At 32.8% G+C, this 16,300-nt stretch overlaps 1 protein-coding gene across 1 annotated transcript in view; it reads left to right on the top strand.

The window, feature by feature from the left end:
- EFCAB4B_3 (EF-hand calcium-binding domain-containing protein 4B) overlaps positions 1 to 12,830 on the top strand; it is a gene marked incomplete at its 5' end in the record, with an annotated part of 46,489 nt that extends 33,659 nt beyond the window's left edge. Inside the window, 5 exons of the mRNA XM_051219372.1 lie at positions 2,612 to 2,660; positions 4,631 to 4,869; positions 6,438 to 6,702; positions 9,438 to 9,514; positions 12,685 to 12,830. Of these exons, the coding sequence (XP_051066873.1) occupies positions 2,612 to 2,660; positions 4,631 to 4,869; positions 6,438 to 6,702; positions 9,438 to 9,514; positions 12,685 to 12,772 (718 nt within the window). The 3' untranslated portion in view covers positions 12,773 to 12,830. The remainder of the gene's footprint in view (positions 1 to 2,611; positions 2,661 to 4,630; positions 4,870 to 6,437; positions 6,703 to 9,437; positions 9,515 to 12,684) is intronic.
- Between the last annotated feature and the right edge of the window lie 3,470 nt (positions 12,831 to 16,300).

Below are 16,300 nucleotides of genomic sequence, written 5' to 3'. Positions count from 1 at the left end.
ACGAACCTTGGAGTAAGGCGTTTCTTCCATGTTTCGCACCTTTTCTCTCGTGTTTAAGTCGCTGTGTCGATTTAGCCCTGGGGGTTACTAGAAGAGTTTAGGAACCGAATCTAGCGTTCCATTAGAAGACTTATCAAAAGTAACGAAAATCACTATAAAACATTGTAGATAAATAATCTGTTCATTTTTTTATAACAGATTACTGACTGTTTATGATGTATGTGTACGTGTGTGAATGTTCACTCCGGAACTGATCATTTATGAATGGGTTTACTAAAAAAATATTGGCTTCATAATAGAAACTATGAAATAGTCCATCCTTAGAACCTAATGTCAAAACTTTATATTTAGAAGTATAAATTTGATGAGATTTTGTTTTGTCTTTTTTGTTCATCTTAACGATTACCTGTGCAAAATTTATAAAACTTTGTTTGTAAAAGATAGAATACAATGCTTTTACATAAAGATTTATTTCACAGTTTAGAAGATTTGAACGGATATGTATAATCAGAAAGGGTTTTGTGGAGATTTTAGTAATTTCAATAGTTGAAATCATGAGTCGATTGAAGCTAGACCACCATGGAAAACCTGGGAGCACTAGACGACCGTTTTGTCCTAGTACGGGACTCCTAAGCAGTGCGCATCTACGATCCCGCACCCCGCGAGATTCAAACCGAGGACCTATCAGTCTCGCACCAGGCGCTTAACTAACTAGACCACTGAGCCGGCATCGAACGCTGTTAATGTTTAACTTCAAACAACCCACAAAATTGCTCCGCCGTCCACCATTGTCTTCAGTGAGCTGATATTTCACCACAGACCTGGTTGAACTCCATTGGTTACGGCTTCTCACTAGCTTCATTTGACTCGTGAATTCATCTGTTGGGATATGTATAATGTCAAAAATTATATTAGTTATATTGTAGTGTCTTCTTTGATCAATCACCTTGATTACTGTTATCATATAAATCCCCAACAGTGTTTGAACTCAAAAGGCAATAAGAAGTGGCGACTACAGTATATTAGTGAATAGCACAAGATAACAAAGTTACAGGCAAATCGAGCGAATTGGAGTAGGGAAGCTAATGTGTGTCTATGTGAGCAAATACAGAGGTGAATGAATTTATAGTCAAATTGAATCAGGGAACAGTAAGGTAAGGAAAAAGTAATTGATAGGATTCGAGCCCAAATATTCATGAGAAAGAAAATGATTCATCGAGTGATGTTTAAGCGATTAACATTTAAGCTAATGAAAGATACATGCATAGGCTGTCACATGTGATCAAGTGGACACGTTTATACAGATATGATAGTGATAATCATTAGTATAAAGAAATATGCGAACTGTTCAAATAACATTGTCTGTCAAATAAGTTAATAAAAGTGTTTGACACAAAATAACCATAATGGAAATTGATTGAATGAGTGTTACTATAATAGCATCATGTTTTTTAAAGAAAGTTACTACTTACTCAAATGGAATTGCATAAACGGCCTTATTGTTGCAAATTTTTCATATGATTTGGATTTTTCTATTTGTGGAGACTGTAATATTTTCAAAAATGAATTTACGAATCAATCTAAGCTAGACCACAATTGACAAACTGGAAGTACTGGATAGTCGTCTCATGCTAGAATGAAACAGTCGTCTAGTACTTCCAGGTTTTCAATGGTGGCCTAATTTAGATAAATTTGTGAATTCAACTTTGAAAATAAGATTTCTTAGTGAAAGTTTACTTACTTGAATTGAAAACACAGTTAACATTATTTGAACAAATTAATAATCAAGATATAATGAAATACATTGTCGAGATACATTAACACATGCCAACCTTTCAATTTAGGGTAATGAACCAGCATTGTGAAACTTCAAACTACAATAAGACGTCTAATAAAACTCAGTTGATGTTGAAGTAGGAGGTACTATGTTATAAAGTGTTTCTAAAAACACCGGGACTGATGTTGTAGTTAATTCAGTTGATAAACTGAAAGAATGAATAGCTTAGTATCATGACATATTCCATTACCACCCACTATCAATCAGTGCTAAGATATGCTGTAATTCATTTGTGCAGAGAGACAGTATCCTAATATAACTAGTCAGCTCATCTGATAGTCTAACTATCCTTTATAAATAAAATCAGTATTTGAGTATGATATCATCTTATTGATAGACCATTAATATTACCGTATGATGGCTCGAGGTGAAGTCCAGCAAGCGTGTTTCGTCCTATTTTGGACTCATCTGCTGGAGTCTCCTGGATCTCAGAGTTGATATCTACTCCAGGACTCAAATCCAGTACAGTTCTCTTCAAATGCTATTGAGTTATCCACTTAATAATTGAATCCAAATATCCGCTGATTTTTGCAATAAAATGAAGTCTAATTCATGTTTATTAGTTATTTGAATCTTTTCATTAATGTTTAGGACTGCAATTGATTAGTCTCTTTCTAGCATATATACATCCTGTGTTTCAGAAACATCTAGTGACAAATCTACTTGTTATGTTCACCTATTATGTTCAATAAAAACATATCTACCTATCAATATACTCTACAAATTCTATTGAAATGTTTAAAAATTTTATATCTTATCATTACTTATTATTAGGAAGTATAAAGAAGATAATTTAGACAATAACAGTAAAAGATCATTTGAAGTAAGTGTTGGACATGACGTTTTTCGTATATTTGCAATTCAGTGCTATTGAGATAACTGTTATAACTTGTGATTTCTGTGTCCTGTTTATTGTATAACGGAACGATACCGCCAATCAGAGAACAGCGAACTATCGATTGAACCAGTGACGCATAAAACACGTGCGAGCAACTTAGAGTCCTGATTGGTTTTGCTCTCTGCCCAGCCCAGACAGTTGACTCCAGAACACCAATCTCAGCCTCTGCAATATGAATCATTTATTTCAAACATACTCGGTTTATTTCACTTGATATTGCCTTTTACTTGAATCTTCCCATTGATGTTTTTGGACTGAAATTGATCAGTCTCTTATTGGCATATGTGCATACTGTGCGTATGCCTCGATATTGCCTTAATTTACAAGCATTATATATCAACCAGACAGACCACAACGTACAATAAAATATGAAACAACATTTGTACAATATTTAGCCAAAAGTGGCTGTGAATGAGGGAGATAGTAATTAATAGACTGGCCATAACTTAAGAATGGTAAATCGTATAGTAATGGTTCATAAGTCAAAATAAAATTCATAATAAGAGGGATATGAATATGAACAGCTTAGTTACATAACAATTGAACGATAAAAATATACTCATAGCATTGGTCCATAAATGGATCCCAAACGTTACCATTCATTATTCTTATCGGGATATAAGAATAACTCAGAGATTTTCCCAACTGCACAATTAATAAAAATACGTAGCAATTATTAATAGTATTTTATTGTTCAATGATTGTATCCTTCAACTTTCTGGTAATTATGATCAATCATAAAATCTGTTTTTTTGCTTCAATTCAAATATCAATCATAAATAATGTTGTCTTTATCGTATGACAATATTCAAGAAAACTATTACTGTGTAAAGTATGATTCAAAAGATATCAAGCTTTTTAATATCCTCGATATGCTTGTTATAATGATTCAAAACAGAATACTGTTGGTTAGTTTTCTAGGTTAGTTCAATTTCAAGGTTGATTCGTAGAGTTCAAATAAGACTGGCATTTTTGTTGTTGATTGATGATTTGTTTACTTAACACACACACACACACACACAAAACTGTCCTAGTAGAGACTTGTAATGATTTGACAATAAAAGCTATATTTCAATTCCATGCACCACAAATCTTTAAGTAATAACTCAACATCTAGACTTTGTATAAGATAATCTGTTTATAGGGCTTCAGTATAATAACAACAATGCTATTGACAAGATTACTTTTGATGATCATTCTTTGAAAAATTAATACAATCACAAATATGATCTCTTTATCTGAAAAACAGCCTCAAAGCAAATGTGTTAAGTTACTTAATTATGTGATTATCTAATAAACAATTTAGTTGATAAATACTTAATTATATTTATCACTGATAATCTAAAGAAAACTCGTTTCCTCAGGTGTATGTAGTCCTATTATGGTATTCCTGAGCAGTGCGCATTCACGATCCCACGATCTGGATTCGAACTCGGGATCTTCGGTCTCGCTCACGAACACTTAAACTCTAGACCACTGAGCCAACGGGGATCCAACGGTGTTAATCTTTAACTTCAACCAATCCAATAAGTTTGAAACTACCTTTGGTCAAGTTGTCATTATTTTCAATTTACTGTAGAATATCGTTGAAACTTTTCCATGAAAAACACTCCCATTTAAAGTCTACATACAAAGATCATAAGTTTGGAAACACTTATCTCTATGTTCCGTTATTATTTTAAAAGCATATCTTTTTATCTAAACTAAATTCATTTATAACCAATGAATAGCGCTATATTCATACAGCACCATACATACAGTTTGTATTATACCAGCCCCTGAAATCAGTTATAATGTTTTTCTAGTTGTTGCTTTTTAATTACATTGAAAAACTTGCAAATTTCTCTTTTTGGTTTTCTTCTATTCTAATAAAAAAAAATTTGGCATTTTGTCAGCTGAATGATTCAAAATCATTAATATTCAAAGTATTATTGATTGGCAGTCTTGGTGTTGGTAAACAAGCTTTATTGAACAGGTTATCATCAAATAGTTTTGAACAACCTTTGGATCTAGATGAAAAGAAGAATCACATTACAATATCTTCATCTTATGACATAAAAATTATAATTTATCAACGTAAATTAGATGATGTAAATTATTTAATTCAATTTATGAAACCTCCTACTATTGATTTGTAAGTGAACATATTTTTTTTCATTTCCACAGTTTAAATCAATCTAAGTTAGAAACAACCATTAAAAAATTTGGAAGTAATGGACAACCATTTCATTGTAATAAAGGAATCATCTGTAGTGTGTATCCACGGTCCTACATCAGGTTTTTCGAACTCAGAACCTATAACTTTACACGCGAATGACTAAGCTCTAGACCACTGAGTAGGAATCTAACATTGTTAATGTCTAGCTTTAATCAGTTCATGATGCTGTACAATCCCCATTCATAGACTATGGTAAATAACTGTCTTACACCCAACAATGGTGGTCTAGTTAAGATCAATTCATGATATAAACAGTAAAAACTTTACAATGTCCACAAATTTCCTATAATTTTTTAATTGTTTAATGCAGTCCTCATAAGCGTATTTACGATCACTGTTTAAAACATGGTTCTATGTGATTAGAGTCTTTAAGTTTACAGAAGACTAATTCATATTCATATTATTGATTCAAGTAACTTGAACTGACGGTCTAAAAAGCAAGATGAATTTGATTAACTTTTAGGGGCCCAGTTTTTTAGTGAAAAAAACAGAGACATGCTAAGATCCATCAAATTATCCAGGATCAGAAAATTGCAAACTGATTTTAGGTAGAAAACCATTTAAAGTCAATTATCACTTGACAGTTGTTTTCACCTACATAGGGACTTTATGAGAGTGTGCTCCCAAAAACATTGATCGAGATTTCAAATTCCAAAATAAACAAATATGATTTTAGACTATTGGAATTGTGAAATATTGTGTATCAGATCATCTATTTCAGTGACTTGTGCCTTGACGGTCTTGAAGATGCAACTTCGATCTTCAGTGATGTTGTAAAAGTATATTTCTGAAGGGTTGTCAGACAAATAATTCCTATAGTTATAATTCGGAATCTACCTCTTATGTAGAGAGGACCAGGTGAAAATCGATCCCGGAAATATGCAAAAGTTTACAGGTGAATAATTGCTATAGAAAGTATAATTGATAAAAATGACAATTTTATTTTATTTTTGACTAGTAACAAAAGATGAAATGAGTATATATAAACATGAAAAGAGAGAGATAGAGAAAGCTCTTTTATGCAAGATATTTGATCCAGTTACTATTTAATTAAGACAACAATCTATAAACAGTTACCATGTTCTCACCAAAAGTTAATTCACAAGCTATTCTAAAAACACTTTCGGGAGGTACCTCTAGAAGTAATTTTTATGTTAATACTACCATAAATCTTTGATAATCTTTGTGTATTCTGTAAGATAAAGGATACTCCTATTGTAAATATATGCAACACTACATCTTTGACAGTAAATTGTAAAAACACTAATATCTGAACGATTGAAAAAAAACGAATTCAAATCCTTTCGTTTGTAATGATTTCCATACACACTAATACAGTAATCTTCAAAAGTTTGCTTTTTGTTTTTTTACACTTTCCTCTAATGATAACTACTGATCGCTACTGTTTTTTTTCTCTCTTCATTTTCCACTTTCCCACCCCCACCCCCAATATGAATCACATGACAACAATGAATCATTGACAGTTTAAATCTTCATGATTTTATTGGTCATAAAACATGTCGTGCTTTTTATGAAAAATCTGATGGAATAATCCTTATCTTTGATATTTGGTCAAAAGATACATTAACTGAATTAGAAAAATATTATTATACATCTAAAGAAAATCAAAATCAAATTATTCATAAACCTATTTATATGATATTAGGTAATAAAAAAGATTTAATTCAAACACAACCAAATGTATTACATAATAAAATACCTGATAAATGTATAACAGATTTTGTTAATGTAAGTTTCGTTTGTTTTTATATTTTTAATTGATTGTGTTTTTGAATTGATTTTAATGGTTGAGATCATGAGTCAATTAAATGTAGACCAATATGGAAAACTTGGAAGTATTAGAAGGGCGTTTCGTCTTATTGTGAAACTGCTTAGCAGTGCACATTCACGATCCCGCCTCACAAGATTCCAAATCCGAAGCTATCAGTATCGCGTGCGAACGCTTAATCTCTAGACCACTGAGCCGGATGGCATCCAGCAGTGTTAATGTCTAACTTCAACTAATCCATGAAATTGAGCAATACATCCATCATTGTCATCAGTGAGTTACTATCTCACAACAGACCCGGTTGAACTCCATTGGTCTCTGCTTCTCAGTGGAACTCCAGGAAGTACCTCTTGGAGACTGTCACTAGTGAGAATATGATGATTATAATCAGAGATATTATATTTTAATCTAATTGTTGAATTCATGAGTCAATTGAAGCTAGATTACCATGGAAAACCTGAAAGAACTAGAAAGCCTTTTGTCCTATTGTAGGACTCCTCAGCAATGCACACCCAAGATTCCGCCTCGTGGGATTCAAACCCAAGATCTATCATTTCCGCGCGAGTTTAAGTTTTAGAGATATTAGTTTAAATCGAATGATTTCATCTTGAAAATAATTATGTTCTGTTGAATTGATTTGTAGTAATGATATTGTTTTCAAAAAACAATGAAAGCTTTACAATTTAATTGTTCACCCACTGTGAATCCAACCTCGAGAAAATCAAGAATCTTTACTTCATAACGTAACTGTACTTACTTACGCCTATTAACGCTCAGGGCGGAGCATAGGCCGCTCACTAGCATTCTCCATTCAACCCTGTCCTGGGCAACCCTTTCCAGCTTTTTCCAGTTGCTATTCATCCTTTTCATATTTGCTTCCGATTCTCGGTGCAGGATGTTCTTTGGCCTTTCTCTTTACCGTTTCCATTCAGGATTCCAAGTTAGGGCTTGCTTCATGATGTAGTTTGATGATTTCCTTAATATGTGTCCTATCCATTTTCAACTTACATACTTACTTACTTACGCCTGTTACTCCCAATTGAGCATAGACCGCCGACCAGTATTCTACAAACCACTATATCCTCAGCGTTCCTTCCCAGTTCCATCCAATTGTTTTCCATTATTCTCATTTCTGTCTCCATTTCTCGAAGTAATGTTTTCTTTGGTCTTCGTCTCCTCCTCCTTTGGCCTTGACGATTCCATGTGACGGCCTGTCTTATGACGGAGTTGAGTGCTTTCCTCAATGTGTGTCCTATCCACTTCCAGTGCTTCTTACTGATTTCCTCCTACTCCACTCGAATCTGGTTTGTTCTCTCCCACAATAGATTGTTGCTGATAGTGTGGTGTCTGGCCAACGGATCTGAAGTATTTTGCGTAGACAGTTGTTAATAAATAGTGGTATGTTCTGGATGATTGTTTTCGTAGTTCTGCAAGTATCCATCCTAAACAGTAGAGCTGTTTTGACATTTGAATTGAAAATGCTGATATTGGTGTTGGTTGACAATTGTTTTGAATTCCATATATTTTTCAGTTGTAGATATGGTGCTCTCGCTTTACTAATTCACGCCTTCACATCTGCATCGGATCCGCCGTTTCTTTTCCTGATTTCCTCTTTAGCTGGAAGTTGGTTTGTTCTCTTCTAGAGTAGTGTGTTGCTGATGGTATCCGGCCAACGGACATTCAGTATCTTACGTATTTAGTTTTTTGGATGATGGTTGTGGTAGTTCTCTAAGTTTCAGCTCGTATATTGAAGATTCACACTTTGATATTAGTTGACAGTTGTTTTGAATTCCATATGTTCTTCAACTGTAGAAGTGCTTTCCTTTCATAAACACTTAAAATAATTAGTATAGTTACGTTATATTCCAACTTTGCTAAAAAAAGACGCTAACCAGAATAACGTAATTGTACTAATTATTTTCAAGGAAATTTCACTATACAATATTATAGTTCCTAATTAACCTCAAAGAAAAGTTGAAAGCTTTGCATATACACTTATGATCCATATAAGAAGTAAGATGAAATAAGTAAAGAAAAAACACTTTAAATCACTCAAGAAAAGAGGGAAATTATCAAGTCTAAAACATATTACACAGGTTTAGCAAACATTTGATAAACGTTTCAGTGTAGTAGACTAATGTTGAATAGTAGAATACAACTAAAGTTTATAATCATTGTACGTCTATTTTTCTACAAGAAACTTAATGTCACAATTTAAAGTTGAAAAATACACAGAAAAATCAATTCAATAGGTAAATAAATAACCCTAATCTGTTCCTTTTACGTGTATTTTATAGTAATTTTGTTATATAGTTGAAGTAGAAATTACTTGCTTAACTTAGGCTCTATACTAGTTGGCACTAGCCACTAGAGCATATTTACAATCTTCAGGTAAATGATGCTACCAATAGGAATTGAACATCCATCATTACTATCAGAATAGGTTTTGTGTAGATTTCACTGCTGAGGAGTCCCATACTAGGACGAAACGGCCGTCCAGTGCTTCCAGGTTTTCCATGGTTGTCTAGCTTCAATTGACTCATGATTTCAACCAATGACAAATCATTACGTTTTACAGTCAGGAAAGTTACAACTAATGTAATTACTTAACAGTTACTTAATTTAAAGTAATGAATTGTTATCAAATTAACATTTATGATTTATTTGTTTAATAAATGAAAATCTTATTGTTTAGGATCTAGATGGTACATTTTTTGAAATCAGCGCAAAATCAGGAGAAAATGTTCAAGAGGCTATAGACGTATTTTTAAGGTAATTTAAAGTATAAATGAAAATCATTCGATTTGACTTTTTTTCTACAAAAAAGAAAGTAATGACAAATAAATATACTATAAGACTGTAATCATCGAAATTTGCATTATGATGAGACTATAATTTATGAATGAACCAATCAGATTTACGATAACAGGTCTTGGATTTCAGAGCGAAATTCTTTATTTATTTGGGTAAATAGCGTCTTGGCATTTTAGATGATGTCAGTTCGTGATGAAAATTCTAAATCTAATCCCTATCCCTAACCATGAACTGTAAATCACCATCCTTATCCTTCACACATGTTTAAGACTCTCATTTAGTCCTAGTTAGTATTTGATTATTCTTAAGGCCACTTTAACGTTGTTCAAATGTCGTCCATAAATTATAGTCTCATCTTCATGATTTGTAAATAGATTCATACACTGACTGAATGTATGATATTTCCTTTATGTAACATCGCGATATGTGAATAGAAATTTACTTGATGACCTAAAAGTTGATTTAATTTGACAGTTATCTTAAAAACTGTACAGATATACATATACCGGGAAGTTTTAAACATACAAATACTGAATAAATAATGAATTTTTGTCTAAAATATGATACAAGAGCGTTTTATGTCATCTATTTAATTTATCGTAATCTAAGATTTGTTAGTGAGACTATAATTTATGAACAACCTTTGAGTGAAGCCAAAGTGACATTGAGAGTGTCTACCTACTTATAAAGCAGTTTGAAGAATAAGGATTATGATTCACAGTTGATGGTTAGGCTAAGGAATTCCATTTACGGTTTCTCATTACAAACTGACATAAGCTAGAATTCCAAAACGCTTTTTAACCAAATAAATGGATGAATTTCGCTCCAAAATCCAAGACCTGTTATCCTAAATCTAATTGGTTCGTCCATATATTATAGTCTCGCCCACACTAGTAGATTAATATGAGACACTTCAACAGCTTTTATTCATGAAACCTTCAGTAGTACACTTTAATACCTTCAAATAATAACTCAAATTGATCAGTTATTGAATATTAACTTATAAATCTAGATTTAATGCGTTTACCACAACATTTGAATGTACTGGCAACGGTTCCTGATGTGATCAACGTCATACATTGTTAAAGAGTCCTAAAATAAGACAGACTGACCATTCAATTCCTATTGATCTTCTATGATTTTTGAACTAATCTAAGTTCTTGACGTAAATCATTTTTAGAATGAAATAAATCTACAATCAACTAATTAATTAAAAATAAATAAATATTAAGAACTAATAACAATCGAGTTCTTTAGGGGTACATTCTAAAATGAACCCATGACATTGATTATTATTAAACGTGGTTTGATAAGGTGCCTATCCAACAGGCTTGATCGAATTTGTAGAAATGGCACCATTGATGATGATGTTAAGTTGCTAAATAAAACATCAATGGAAAATGGCTATCCTCTGAAATTCATAAATGGATGGAAAGTCTATGGTACAATGAGACCGACTGTAGCCTTGGTAGAAAAAAGCCTGTCTACATCACCTTACCATTCAGAGGTGATTCAAATAGCCTTTATTAAAACAAAGGCTTAAATCAGTCATCAACAAAACGTATTGCGCAGCAAAGGTCATTATCAAAGAAAGAACGAGGTGCATACTTCATTCAAAAACTAAAAGACCTGAAAACGATTGCGTCACATCCCACTATGTTTACCAGTTTAAATATGTATGTGGTCACACATACATAGGGAGGAGCAATCGTGATCTCAGGATTAGGGTGTGTGAACATGTACCAAAATGGTTGCAGAAACAAATTGAATCAAGTGACCTAATAAGGGTAGAGGATAAACATCTATCGTCCTCACAATTGATTGATCACTAGGTGGTGATCAATGTCATGTGTGTCAAGTCCTTATTAGTGCAGATCTAATGCTATCGACCAAGTTGCAATGTGACCACCAATCTAGGTGACTCTGACTGTGAAGTTGGGTGACACGGGTTCGAATCCGTCAGGGAGCATCAGTTCCCTCAAGATTACAGGTACACCTTGCTGACGAGTGCCAAGTAGCACGAAACTCGGGTCCAGGGTTTCCTGTCGACTCTCTCCAACCACCATCTAGTCACATTCATCATCCTCTATTGCTAAACATATAATCGAAACAGGCCATACGATTGATCTTAACTCGGCTTTTGTGGTGTTATATAAAAGTGTAAAAGGCTGTATACTAAGGTTTATTGAAGCTTTGGCCATACGAAAATGCAAACCTCCTTTTGTTTATTCAAAAACAGTTTGTTCTCACCTTAAACCTACCCTGGTAATATTGGCTTATTATCCAGAGTGATTGGGTTTCAAATTGTGTTCACATTATTATTATTATTCTTGTCTCCTCTTACCCCATTGCCAGTCTAGTTGACCTTCCATTTTTTTATATATAAAATGTTCTTAACAAATATATACGTGAGCGAACAATTGTTTTCAATAACTTCATCATCAGGCTCTACAGTTATAAGTCCATAATTATAATATTTTACAAAGGCCAAACTTAAGGCATGTATTATTGAATTTAACGATGTTATGTGTTAAAAATATTATAATTATGGACTTATAACTGTAGAGCCTGATGATGAAGTTATTGAAAACAATTGTTCGCTCAAATATTCTTCATTTTTGAATATTCTATGAGGATTTTTAAACTACTGAAATATATATGTAATTTAAACAGTTGAGATCATGAGTCAGTTGAAGCTAGACCGCTATGGAAAACCTGGAAGCACTGGACAGCCGTTTCGTCCTATTGTGGAACTCCTCAGTAATGCGCATCCACGACCCCGCCTCGTGGGATTCGAACCCAGTACCTATCAGTCTCGCGTCAGGCGCTTAACAAACTAGACCACTGAACTGGCTGGCATCCAACGGTGTTAATGTCTAACTTCAACTAATCCACGAAGTTGAGTGACACATCCACCATTGTCATCAGTGAGTTACTACCTCATAACTGACCCGGTTGAATATATGTGTGATCAGATTGTTCAAAATGTATTGCGCTAATATATCATCACATAGTCCTGATAACCTTCGTCTTCTTATTTACATTATGGAAATTTATCAAACAGGACTAATTGCTTTAAATATTATTAATTTCTATCTTTTGTTTGTTTTGTTTTTTTTTCATTATAGAAAACTTAAATTAGCTAGTGAGAAAACAAACCAATCAAAAGTTAAGGAGAATAAGAAAATGGGTTGTTGTAGTTGTTGTTTCTTGTAAACATTTAATAGAAAAAATAATAATACATGATTGAATGTTTCACATAAAGTGAAAAAAAGATGTTTTTCAGATTATTTTAGTCTCAATATAGAGAAGAAATGAAATTTTATTTTTGGTGTAATGCAGGTAGATGTAGAACTACGCCTGGAGCCCCACTGGGGCTACTGCAGGTCCCAAGCCCGGATAAGGGAGGAGGGATGGGCATAGGGTTAGCGACCCCATCCTTTAGAAAACTAACTCGCAAAAAAAATGCTAACCAGAAATTAAATTATTATACTGGTCGGCGGCCTATGCTCCATTGGGAGTAACAGGTGTAAGTGAAGATGTAGATGTAGAAGTAGGTTTTTAAAAAAATAATATCGTGACAACCAATTCAAGATGTGACATCAGTCCATGAAATCACTGATTGGAGATCTGGTTCGTGTTTGAAGATATAGACTATTTGATTGAAGCCTCTACTATAAACATTGGTTGATAATGTTAATTGATATTATTCAAAGTTGGTTATAGTGGAGTTGAAGCATTCATCCTATTATAGTCTTAAGCTTTATCATAAATACCAGTATTATGTAAAATTCTATTCTATTCATATACCGAACTTGATCCTTCTGTGTTAATTTGATTAGGTGACGCAAACTGATGAGCATCTATTCCCGAATCGAAGTGAATAATATAACAACTGCTCAGCTCTGTAGCGTGTTTGCAATAAACTGTTCTGTATATTAAATTTGGTAAGAAAGTAAAAACATTGACAGTAACTAGTAATAAGACAGATTAAGGTTTTTATTTCATAGAGATTTTCACTTAGTTCTACAAACACGTCTGTAAATGAATGACTGGTGTGTTTAGAAATGTACAATCTATTACTTTTATTTGTGAATAAAGAAGATTATGGTACACGAAAACAAACAAGCGGTTAGAATCGGTACACCAAGATAAACGTCAATTGTAGTCAGGAGGAAATGACATTAAAGTAAACATTTAGGTTAATTCATGTAATATATAATTCTACTCTAATAATTCACTTTCACAGCTTACATCAGGGACTCACTATGCTTACATTATAATTGAGAGCCACGAATCAATGAACAACTTTTCCAGTCTACCATACGAATTCTAAGTATTGCGCATTCATGATAACGATTTCTATAAACCACTAGGCTATTAATTGTCTTGTAGTTACTAGTAAGTGATTTCGAGAGGATAATCCTAATTTTAGTAAGAAGCTATAATTACCGATGTTTAGTTATTTCGGGTGTATGACAGTTACTATCCAATGACGTTGGAAGTTGGTTGTTAAATATCACGTATTGACTAAAGTTAGACGTATAAACTAGTGGATGTCAACCCAGTGATTTAAGAGCTACGCGCAAACCGTGAGACCTGACAGCTATGGCTTCGATTCCATTTAGAGTTTTGAAAGTCTACTACCAAGACAAAACCATTACTCAGCGCTTCTTGATGTTCACAGGTTGTTTAACAACAGTTAATCTTTGATGTTAACTATAAAATTCAACAATTTTCACAAATCCACTGTAATAATAATGAAACGATGAAGTCTATTGAAGTGAACAAGTAGATACTATATGATAAATTGACAAGATACAGTATCATTAGCTCAAAGATTTCATTCTTACTGTCATACAAAGCAAGTCAACTATACTTATTGCACAAATAAAGTTGGGTTTAAAATATGTATATACTGTATGAATCAGGCTTAAGTATTTGTTAATATATCAGCGATAAGGTTTTATCCTATTTATCCTAAGAAATATATGGATTATTATATTCCTCGCATAGCATACTCTGTAAACATAAATGATATGATTATTGAGAAACTCATCGGAAACATTTGAAGTTCATAAAATGCTTTGGTAAATAATTATAGAAGCTGATTTTAAAAGAAAATCATGCCCGACGTTTTCATCAATGTTTTTCTAGGATTATCGGATTCTATTGGAACAACATCTGAGTATGATCATCATTACACTGTGATTTAATTAAACCTATTTTTTAATTTTTTATAAAATTCAACCAATTTTTGTAATTGAATGCTACCAAATAAGACGCTTGGATCATTTTCCTAAGTTTTTCTAATAACCCCAGATTAATCCACACGACAACGTGAACATGAGAGAAATGGCATGAGATATGGAAAGAACACTTTACTTTAAGGTTCGTTTATATACCAAAAAATCGAGGGGTATTTATAATCTTTCAGATGGTATTGAGTTTTTGGAAGGTTCAAGAATCCTACTAAACATAGTAACACAACAGGTGATCATCCAATAAGTAATATGACACATGACTCTTCATATTCTAGATGCCTCTGAGAAACTTCTATTCAGTGCTGATTGGATAAATTGTTTTCCAGCGTTTACAGGGCCCCTTTTGACTTTTTTTTCCCAGGATTTTCTAGGTCTTCTTAACAAAAAATTGAATCTATTCAAGTTGCCAAAACTTTACAATAACATAAATAAAAATGAACAAAAACTGAAAAGATGACAAATCAGTTGAGAGTGATGATGATGATAGATGATGTAATAGGAATTTAAAATCAATTTACAAACGAAATTCTATGAAATATATGAGAAAAGATGATAAGCAACAGACTAATTTGAATCCAGTTAATTTTATTAAGGGAGAACTTGATATCTGATTCATGGAAATGTTTCATTCGCTTTCATCATTTATGTAAAAAAAAATACTAATCAACACGGAGATTTAATCTGATTCTAAATTTTACAGTCCTCTTAGAGAAATTGCTTGGAGTTATAATAAATAGTCGATTTGTAGTGAACAGAACACCGGTGGGGACAATCGAATGTATTTAACACACAATTACATGATTTGTCAATAAAATCTAACAATCATAAAGTAAATGCTTAATTTGCAAAATGTCCATCGATTGTCTCAGAATGACTCAGACTTCATTGTTCTTGCATTTTCATACAAATTGCATTCTGTTTCCATTCTTTACTGTTCGATCCTCTTGTCTCTCTACTATCAGACATTCTGTTCACGACTAACATCATCTACTACTTATGTCAATATAAGTAGCACACACCACAGATTGTGTAGTATTAAACATTTAGTCCTTGCATTAATAAATTTTGTTTTCAGATGGATTGAAGGTAACCATTTAAGAAAAATGTTTCAAATGGTTAAGTGACCTGAAAATATTCTAATATTCTTGAGGACATTTCATGTTTACCTGGAATATGAATTTGTTTTCTTTTTAATGGAAAGTATCGAAAAATAGATGCAGTGGAAGATTATTTAGATAACTTTATTAAAGCAATTTACAAAATGCATTTATTACTTAAACAAGACCGAATCTCTTTTTTTTAAGGCAGTGACTTTAACTGTTAGAAAAAACATAGATTAACAATTGATTGATTACTGGTTGATGATCAATGTCATATATGTCAGGTCCTTCTTAGTGCAGATCGAATCCTATCGACCAAGTTACAATGTGGTCACCAGTATAGGTAACTTGACATGTTGAGATAAGATAGTGATTAGAAA

This window comes from Schistosoma haematobium, chromosome 4 (genome assembly GCF_000699445.3).
Source record: "Schistosoma haematobium chromosome 4, whole genome shotgun sequence".
In the NCBI taxonomy this organism is placed as follows: domain Eukaryota; kingdom Metazoa; phylum Platyhelminthes; class Trematoda; order Strigeidida; family Schistosomatidae; genus Schistosoma; species Schistosoma haematobium.
This window is presented reverse-complemented; position numbering and strand designations above follow the sequence as displayed.